The sequence below is a fragment of the Furipterus horrens genome, unplaced genomic scaffold, assembly GCF_987537825.1.
Source record: "Furipterus horrens unplaced genomic scaffold, mFurHor1.1.pri manual_scaffold_2, whole genome shotgun sequence".
Lineage (NCBI taxonomy): Eukaryota > Metazoa > Chordata > Mammalia > Chiroptera > Furipteridae > Furipterus > Furipterus horrens.
Window position 1 is genome coordinate 104,842,499 of NW_028327172.1, and position 10,085 is coordinate 104,852,583.

Sequence of the window (10,085 nt, forward strand, 5' to 3'; positions counted from 1 at the left end):
CCTTTTCGTGTGGTACAGAGAAGACACCTTTCACATGGGAGTTTTATCTCCTGTTTTCAGGAAGAAAAAGGAGGGTCAGTGTGCCCTTCTTGCATCTGCTGTTTCTCAAGTGCCTTTTCAGCTCAAAATAAGTTTCATGTCAAAGAGGCATATTTTGGGATGAGATAATCTGGTTTCCTTCAGATGTGATATCTTGTTGCATTAGACTTGTTTTAGGTGTAGTTGAGCATTTTCATATGTTTTCTTTGTTGATATTAGGCAAAGTATTTGAAAAAGAAAATATCAGAATACAAGGACTAATATGAACTATACTGAATTAGAATAAAGGAAATGGCACACACCAAGAATGGCAATGTTGGAGAGGAATAATGCTTACAATATAAAAAGAGAGACTCAGTTGGACCATTTGAGCTGAATGAAAGCAGAAATGAAGAACATGTTAAGCCTCCTTCTCTTAGGATTTTTATTGTTTTGAATAAATTAAAAAATAAGGTTAAATAACTTCTCAAGCCCAATGTTTCAGACATTTAGCATATTCAGACATTATTTAGCAATGTAAGCTTATTCCTCAGATCAAGGGTTAAAATCACTTAGAGTACCTTAAAAGGAAACCTCATGACTCTTCCCACCTTCACAAAACTGGTTTGTTACTCAGCGGTGGGATTTGTGCGTTGGTATGTCTTTAAATCTTCCCAGATGAAACTAATAAACAGCCAGGGTTTAGAATCTCTGGCTTAGGTCTTTTTGTCACTAGTTTGTCACTAGTAGGGTATGTATTTGACATTAAAACAAACAAACAACAACAACAAAAAAACAATAGTGAAGTCTGCAATAAACTTGCAGGATTTTTCACAAAACATATGAAGTCCATCTGACCAGTCTGTTAAGGCAGCTGCAGGGTTCACTAGTTCAGGGCAGATTATTTTTCTTTTAAATCACTTCAATAACTCTTTACATTAGCATCTGGTACATTTATTTTAGATACAGAACAAATTGTTTTTCAAGTTAGCAGTTCTTGAGGCATAAAATGATGCCACCCTCCAGGAAAATGCAGTTTGATTTGGCCTGTTTCTCTGAGCATGATTCACCAGTGCACCCAAACCTCTAATCTTTTTGAGAGTCTTCAGTACTGTGAATGACACTTAAAAGAATTTAGCATTTTCATGTAGAATGTATCACTCAATGCAGCATGGTAGATATGAAGAGTTTTCTGGAGCTGTAAGATGAAGCCTGCCATACTGCATTTCTTACAGATCAAAAAAAAAAAAAAGCATAACCAATCTATTTTGTCTAGACATTATTATGAAATTATACATGTGACTGAGAAGCCAGTGTGTGTGTGTGTGTGTAAAAACAAATGTCTTATCGGCTACCAATGGTATCCATAAATATAGTTTTTTGGGGGAATATATTTGCCAGGTTGCTCTGCCACACCAAGTTGCATAATTATTATGAAAGTGAACAGTCAGAAATTTCTCTATTACTTTTTCCTCCATTTAGCATAATTTATGTGTTAGTGAAGAAGTGTTTATAGAGCTCCTCATTGAAAACTTTTCAATTTATCTCTTAGGAGTAAGCTTTATTTTAAACAGCTTTATTGAGATATAATTCACATAGATACTTTACCTATTTGAAGTGTACAGTTGAATAGTTTTTAATATATTCACAGAGTTGTGCAACCTTCACCAAAACCAATTTCAGAACATTTTTATTACGTCCAACATTCACCCCTTAGATGTTACACCCAACACCCCATCTCCCCCAGCCCTGGGAAAATGCTTATCTACTTTCTGTCTCTATAGATGTGTCTGGACATTTCATATGAATGGATTATACAATACATGGTTTTTGTGTCTGGCTTCTTTCACTCAAACATAATGTTTTCAAGGTTCCTCTGCTTTGTAGCATGTATTAGAACTTCATTCCTTTCTATGGCTGAATAATATTCCATTGTATTGATATAGTATATTTTATTTATCCATTTATCATTTGATGAACATTTGGATGAGTTGTTTTTTAAATAGGAAGAAAGTGTTAAAAAGTTGAAGCTCCTATATTTTTTAAGCAGGTGGAGGTGTCACACCCGGCTATGAAGACCAGTATCCTGCTTATGTTCCTTTGGGGGTTGTCCTGTGCTTTTCCAGTAAGTATCAGGATAGGAATATATGAGAAAAACAAACAAAACACCCTTTTTACCTAAAACTTCACAATTTTCATTGACTATGAGCCAAGGTGGCTGTTTATGTTCCAGTGAGATGAAAATAGTAGTTTCTCGGGTAGCTGTTTTCTTTAAAATAGCTTCTGAGTTATTCCTTATTCTGTTGAGTTGTTATTCATATAATCCTGAGTCATATTTCTTTCTCATAAGCAGTGGTTTTCAGTGTCATACCCAGAGCAGCACCAGCAGCATCAACTAGAACTTTGTTAGAAATGTAAATTCTTGGGTCCCTACCTCAGATCTACTGAGCCAGACTCTCTGGAGATGGGGCACAGCAATTTGTGTTTTGATTAGTCTCTAGGTGGCTCTGACACTTGCTAGAATTTGACTACAATTGCTCCCAATTAAGTAAAGTGTTAATAGCTGCTGCCTTGGAAATTTCTCTGTGGGCTGACATGTGTACTAAACTTTCTAGGTAGCCTGGTATCAAAATACTGAATCTGAGAGCTCTGAAGAATGGAAGGTGAGTAAAAATAAGATTTATTGAAATATTTTTAATATATTATTAGTATTACTGAATTATCTCCACTGCAAATGTTGAAACCGCTAATAATATAATGAATACATAACTGAAGACATAAGTAGTAAGCTATAATTTCTAGTTCATGTAAGAAAATTTAGTTTCTATACTACTTCAATTTCAACATACTAGTATAATTTGGTGAGGAAGCATTTTTTCTCCTTCAGTTTTATTTTTATAATGGATGAGTGTAGTAGTGTAAGGGGAAGGGTGAAAATGAAACAGGCCTGCCCTTGGAGGGTTAGGACCTACAAATACATTTTACCAGATGTCTGGGTAGGCAGCAGGTCAAGACCTGGAAGGTGAGAAAAGAAAGAAAAATGAGAGGATACTAGAGTCTTTGGGATGATAGCTAATGTTAGCTGAGGGTTTACTCTGAGAAACCTGATAGTTATTAACTCTCAATAACTCAAGAACCATTGCCAGGCATGGTTCTGTGTGCTTTATATGTATTAACTTTCTCAATCTTCATAGCACTCCAGCACTCCAATAAACTACGAGTTGTATTTACTCTCATTTCACAAATGGGAATCCTGAGACATAGAGAGTAACAGTCTGTCTGGACTGTAAGGTTAAAAAGTGTTAGAGCCAGACTTTGACCCGGGTCACTCTGGCTTCAGAATCCACCTTCTGTACTAGGGTGTTGTATCCCTCTGAGGAAGGCACTGGATCTAGGAAGCCAGTAGGTTCTTGAGATTAAAATTACAAGAAAGAGTTAAAATCTTATGCTAAGTAAGAGTGGTTTGTTCATTATCTTGCTTCCTGCTGCATAAGATACAGCTTGGGCACAAAGCCATTAGTGGTAGGAAGATAATGACAGAGGTCTGAGATGGGGTCCTGCCCCTGCCTGAGGCTGGAAAGGACATTGCAGGACTTCTTACTGGAACTTGCCTCAAAGATGTCCTTAGGTTATTTAATTTAAAAGCAGCCATTGTAGATACTTTCACTCATTCAACCAGAGACTCTTAAGAGTCCCACAAACATGCTGTGTTCTCAGGTCTAGCCTTGGCATGACAAAAATACCAATGTCTTGTTCCTTTCCACCCCTTAATTCCAAATGATAACTGACTGGAGTAGTCTGTCATTGCTCCTGCCAGCAGTGTCACAGGGCGAAGAAGTGCTTCTACGGTAGCTCCTTCTTCTGAACAGATGTCTGCAGCCTAGCGTTGCTGAGAGGCTTGTTGTAAATCTGTTGATAATTCATAGCAGCTCCTCCCTGCTCTGCTTTGAGCCTTTGGTCTTCACACGCATCTCTCAGGAGCTTTGAGGCACTTGAGACTTTAGGATTCTGCTTTGCTCAAGGGGAAAGAGAAGAGTAGATGGGGAAAGGGTGCCAGAGGTGACTCAGACATTTTTAGAGTTTTTATAAGATTGAAGAAAGTGAAATAAATCAGAACTATGAGTAAATTTCATATTTAGAATTTGTTTCTTATTTTGGTGACCCTATATGACTCAAGAAAGGTTTAATTGCTTTCTTCATTCAGTTTTATTTACTAGTGAATTTTATAAAGTGGATGTTCTCAAAATGGATCATTATTTTACATCATACTGAAGCGTTCTCAATATGCTTCCATAGGCATTCACAGAAATCCTGTGGAGTAAGCAGACTGGTTGCTAATATTCTTCATTTATGAATAAGAAACTGGTATTACACAGATGAAATGAATTGTCCAAATTTACACAGAGTGACCAACCATGGCAATGTACCCAGAACTTAGGGTTTTCCTGAGACACGTGAACTTCAGCATTAACACCAAGAGATTAATTTTCAGGGTTAAAACCAAAGCCAAGGAGCTAATTGAGACTTAAATCTGGGTTCTGAGTTCCCATGTTGTTTTTTCTGTTTTATGTTTCCTCTACGTTGTATGAACACCCAGTTTCAAAGAAAGTAAATTTTTCTCTAAATGAAGTATTAGAAATACAGAAATCTTCCAGGCCTTTTATATTATAAGATTTTTTTCAGGCCATTAGTCATCTCACGTTTATTTTTAAGCTAGTTCATCATAAAATGTCATTATTACTCATGTAAATTCAAAATATATATCAAGAAACTTTTAAAAATTGCCTAAAATTATTCAAAATACTTGCAATGATATGTTTCATCTGTGAAGGAGTAACTTATTTTCCTTCCTTTTTTTTTTCAGGGTCATTTGGCTCAGACACAAACACCACCTTTGGTAACTATCTCATTTATTTGTTGTCATAAACATCTCCATAAAGTAACTTCAACTTTCTTCTCATCACCTTAGGCCATTTGGAAAGTAGCAAACTCAAACTACAAGCAATTAATGCGTATCATATTTTTTTTTCCTCAGGAATTACTAAACAGCATTTTTTTTCCCCGTTAGGAGAACAGTGAGTCATCAGAAGAAAGTAAAGTTAGCTCAGAGGAACAGGTAATTAAACAGAACTTTCTTAACTTTTCCGACTACTTAGGAATAGAAGGAAATAATGTTAGATTAAATTACCTGGCAAGTGTTCTAAATTTAATATTTTATAACCATTGGTTATGCTGCCTAAAGAATCGCCTAAAATAAGAAGCGAAAAATGAGTGGGAAAATTCAGATGTGGACATGCTGTTCATTCTATATTTGTCAGTGGGGCCAGATTATAGACATTGTGGCCCTAAATGTCCCTCTAGTTAAAAAGAGTGTACACACACACAATGGTCATAGACTGTATTAGGCAAGCAATAGTTCACTCACAGTCTGAAATGTTGCTTATGTTGCTTTTACAGTTAGAGCAGTTCAGATGAGGCAAACATGGCACGAAGTACCTGTGGGGCCTAGAGGCCACCTCCATGTTAAGAACCCTGTTGAAGAGAGAATAGGGAGAATCCTAGAGAAATGGAATGAAGCAACAGCTTTAGTGACTTTTTTTTTTTTTTTTTAATAGTTTCATCTGTAGTCTTGGGTCTGAGAAAAGCTGACTTAGCTTATATCCTTGTAATAAAAAACTGTCTTTCTTCTCTTTGTCCTCCTCCTCCTCCTTTTTCATTTCTCTAAAACTAAATGTCATTACTTTTTAGCTGTTCTATCATTTTTTGACCAAATTGAACGCTGAGGGGCTCCAGAGATTCTGGGAACCAGGTTTTTCTCTGACATTTTGATCCATGTTGCATTCTATACTTGACCACAGTTAAAAGATAAATTATTAGTCTCTGTACCACTATTTACTAAAGGTTTGTCAGAGGAACAAACATTCTCAAAATTTATAAGTGTAGAACTAGGAACATGCCCTTTTCTGTGGATGTGGTAATTTATTACCTCAATGTTCTCTGAGTTCAGATGAGGGTAACAATGGTCTGTGCTTCAGAAGGGTGCCGTTTGTGCCTGTTGAGGTATGGAAAGCTAAACAGATGCTCAGTTTCAGCATATCAGTGGAAACTAATGATGGAAATAGAGCTCAACATTCTGTACTATTCAGACACTGATCAGTAGGAAAATGTGGAAAAAGAAAAAAAAATGGCAAGAATGCTCTTGTTATAAGATAGGAGAAAGAGCAGTTTTTCCCAGAGCACAACGATGATGACCCACTATCCTTCCTTATCTGTGGAGAGCATCCCATTATTTTACTAATGGGGGTAATCTGTCTGAGCTCACAGAACCAAGCTGCCTTGCTAGTCACACTAGTTGCACTCTTCTAGGTGGGCCTTTTAGGAGCAACTCTCTGCCTGGGAGAATAGGTATAAACATGGTTCAGGTGAGATACATATCAATACCTTATTACAATATTGTACTTTCATTTTAGCTAAAGGTTTCAATATCCTGTCTAATACATCACCCTGCTCCCTAAATTGATTAGAAAAAAATATTTGGGTAACTTTTAAATCACTCCGTATTTTTAAAAACTATTTTAAAACAAATAATTTGATGAGTGAGTATTATAAACCAACTATTTAATTTACAAAAAAACTATCTGAGAATTTTCTTTAAGAAATCATGCTTATAATATGATTTCATAAACATGATTTAAGCTTTTTGAGCATTTTTTGCAGCAGGAGTGAATTCTGCTTACAAAAAAATGGAATGACTTGAGTTTCAATTCCTCTTCCTTCCCTTTTACCTTATTGCAGAGATGTTATTGAGCAGTAAAACTGACCATGATTTGGATGAGAGACATAGGAAGAAGAAAGCAGAAATAACTTAGATGGATATTAGATAGCATACACCCTCTATATTGCCTCCTGGAGTACTGACCATGTCTGTTAACCTCCAGTTCCAGGTAAATGAAGACCCCAGTGACAGTGCTAAATCAGAAGAAGGCCTGGACCTCGATGATCATCAGTATGTTCATAGAGCAGCTGGTGGCCTTTCTAGGAATGCAGGAAGAGAAGGAGATGATAAAGATGATGATGAAGATGACAGTGGAGATGACACCTTTGGTGATGATGATAATGGCCCAAGGCCTGAAGAGACACCAGGAGGAAACTCCAGACTCAGAAGTGATGAAGACTCAGATGACAGCACACAATTCAGAGAAGATAGTGCCTCTCAAGGGGAAGACAGTGCCCAAGATATCACTAGTGAGAGCAGGGACCTTGACAATGAGGACAAGGGTAACAGCAGGCTTGAGGGAGTTGACTCCACTCAAGAGAGTGAGAGTGAGGAGCACTGGGTGGGAGGTGGTAGTGAGGGAGATAGCAGCCATGGGGATGGCTCTGAGTTTGATGATGAAGGGATGCAGAGCGATGATCCAGACACCATCAGGAGTGAGAGAAGCCATTCCAGAATGAGCAGCAGCAGTGTCAGATCAACAGAATCAAATGGTAACAGTGACGAGCAAGTAAGCACTCAGGATTCAGGTGAGAGCCAATCTGTGGAGAATCCCAGTAGAAAATTTTTCAGAAAGTCCCGCATATCTGTGGAAGATGACACAGGTGATCTTGACAATAGCAACACAATGGAAGAATTCAAGAGTGACTCCATGGAAAACACCAACTCCAAAGAAACTGGCATCAGCCAATCCAGGGAAAAAAGCAAGAGTGACTCTCAAGAAGACAGTGAGGAGAATCAGTCCCAGAACGACAGTCAAAATGTGCAAGACCCCAGTAGTGAGTCTAGCCAAGAGATTGACCTGCCATCTCAAGAAACCAGTAGTGAATCTCAGGAAGAGGTAGTGAGTAAGTCTAGAGGTGACAATCCAGATAATACCTCCAGTCACTCAGAAGAAGGTCAGGAAGATAGTGAATCCAGTGAAGAGGACAACTTAAGTAAACCCTCCAGTTCAGAAAGCAAATCCAGAGAGGAGCAATCTGACAGTGAATCCAATGAGAGCCTAATATACTCAGAGGAAAGCCCAGAGTCCCCCGAGGATGAGAACAGCTCCAGCCAGGAGGGCCTTGAGTCTCACAGTGCCTCTTCAGAGAGCCGGAGTGGAAGCCAGTCTGAGGAAAATGATGGCAGTGATTCTCAGGACAGCAGCAAATCACAAGAAGATAGCATCTCTACTGAGAGCAATTCAAGCAGTGAGGAAGACGGCCTGTCCAAAAATACTGAGATAGAAAGCAGGAAATTAACAGTTGATGCTTATCACAACAAACCCATTGGGGATCAGGACGACAATGACTGCCAAGACGGCTATTAGCATCAGCTTTCCTAAGAAGTGGTTTCCCAGCAAAGGAGTCTTGGAGGTTGGAGAGTAGGGAAAGAGTTATAACTATAACTTATTGATTTTTTTTTTTAATCAGAAGACTAACGGAAAGCCATTTCTTTCTGAAATGAAATGCTGGACATGATATTCATTTGTAGGGTGTCACCAGCCTGAGAGGTTTAAAAAATGTGGAATGACACTGGAGCACACTCAGTCAAACTGGAAGCAAGGAAAGATGTGCATTGTAGCTTCACAGCTGAAATAGTTCCTAACTCATGAACCTAACAAACAGTTATTGAAATTCTATTACCTACTGGGCACTGTGCTAGGTGCTAGGGATACAAAGAAGCTAAAGGCTTATTTCTTGCTCCTGAGGAGTTTATAGAGGGATAAATAAAGCTAAAAAAGTGAAGAGGAATACATATGAGAGAAAAAAGAATTATTGCAATCCCATATGGTGAGTGCTATAACAGAGGTATGAACAAAAAATATACAAGAGCATAGAAGAGAGCAACCAACTTTGCCTTGGAGAATCAGGGAAAGGAGGGGTTCACAGCAGATAAGACACTGGAGTCAGACCATTTCATAGGATTTCTTCATTGAAGATGAGGGAATTTCATTTATTCTTGAGATAAGCAATAGTAAATCCCATATAACTGATGTTTACTTTGTGAAAGCATTTTCAAGTTATGAACCAGTGTGAGATGTTTGGCTATACAAAATTTTTTTCAACTAATTTATCATTTTTGACATTTTTTGTGGAATTCCTATAAGCATAACCTCACTGACTACTGGTGATGATGTGGAGAATTGGATGGGGAAAGTGGAAGAAGAAGATTCCTCTTTAAATAGAGAACTTTTAGCTTTATTTTTTTCCTAAAAATCGGTCTATGTGCAATGCTAGAAAAACTGTTCTCTGAGTCCTTACATATGTTGCACATATCAGAAATGTATATATAGAATTTAATTGATTTTTGCCAAATACCCTTTGAAATGTTACCTCAACATAAAATATTTGTTTTGTAATAAAGATAATAATATCCTGAAGTATGTGCTTATTTTTTATAGTGATTATATTAGGATACATTTATATTAAGCAACTCTTCCTTTAAAACACCACAAAATAGTTTATTAGATTTCTTCCATTAAAATGAAAATTTATCTTATTCTTTAAAAATTTATTTTATTTATAATTCAGGTAGCATTTTGATAAACTTACTTTACATTTTGCTTATGATATGTCACTGAATATACCTGTTATAGATAAAGAAACAAAGAAAACAAATTCTTAAGTTTTTTATGAGGCCACACCAAAGGGTTGCAGTGTTTGAATTTGACATTAGTTCTTGCTGGTCTCTCAGATTTGTCTTTTGTGTAAACTTTGGGAATCACAGGGAAACATTTCTTATATTTTTAGTTCTTCGGAGGAACCTACTTCACCTCAGTACTTCTACTTTTTAAGTGTGCTTTCACCCACATTCCTACCTAGAATACTTGAGAATTCCTCTACAAATTTATTAAAAGAAACAAGATTTCCCAACCTTGAATCTGACCCTTCTTGTTTTTCATTGTTTCCTCACAAATTTCAAAGCAGTGGTCACTGGGGAGATTTTATATGTATATAAAACATATATACACAGGGTGGGGCAAAAGTAGGCTTACAGTTTTTCCTATAGAAAATAATACAATAATTAATAAATAATAATACAAGAATAAACTCTGTTTCACATACTCACAACTGTAAACCTACTACTC

At 37.1% G+C, this 10,085-nt stretch overlaps 1 protein-coding gene across 3 annotated transcripts; it reads left to right on the plus strand.

Moving 5' to 3' along the window:
• The first annotated feature begins 2,089 nt into the window (after window positions 1-2,089).
• On the plus strand, window positions 2,090-9,037 carry DMP1 (dentin matrix acidic phosphoprotein 1). Of its 3 annotated transcripts, none has more exons than XM_090267923.1 (5): window positions 2,090-2,147; window positions 2,638-2,681; window positions 4,883-4,915; window positions 5,087-5,134; window positions 6,963-9,037. In XM_090267923.1, exons 1-5 carry the CDS (start codon window positions 2,090-2,092, stop codon window positions 8,322-8,324), a joined length of 1,545 nt encoding a protein of 514 aa, XP_090124049.1. In that variant the 3' UTR covers window positions 8,325-9,037. The 3 variants fall into 3 exon arrangements, with proteins under 3 accessions (XP_090124049.1, XP_090124048.1, XP_090124050.1); XM_090267922.1 differs by having other exon boundaries at window positions 2,090-2,143; window positions 2,634-2,681; XM_090267924.1 differs by lacking the exon at window positions 5,087-5,134.
• Window positions 9,038-10,085: the final 1,048 nt, after the last annotated feature.

Excerpts from the sequence above, each read along its gene's own strand:
- DMP1 (XM_090267923.1), top strand. The coding sequence starts at position 2,090 with ATGAAGACCAGTATCCTGCTTATGTTCCTTTGGGGGTTGTCCTGTGCT. Across the intron at positions 2,682-4,882 it reads AGAGCTCTGAAGAATGGAAG|GGTCATTTGGCTCAGACACA; the intron begins GTGAGTAAAAAT and ends TTTTTTTTTCAG. Across the intron at positions 4,916-5,086 it reads AGACACAAACACCACCTTTG|GAGAACAGTGAGTCATCAGA; the intron begins GTAACTATCTCA and ends TTTCCCCGTTAG.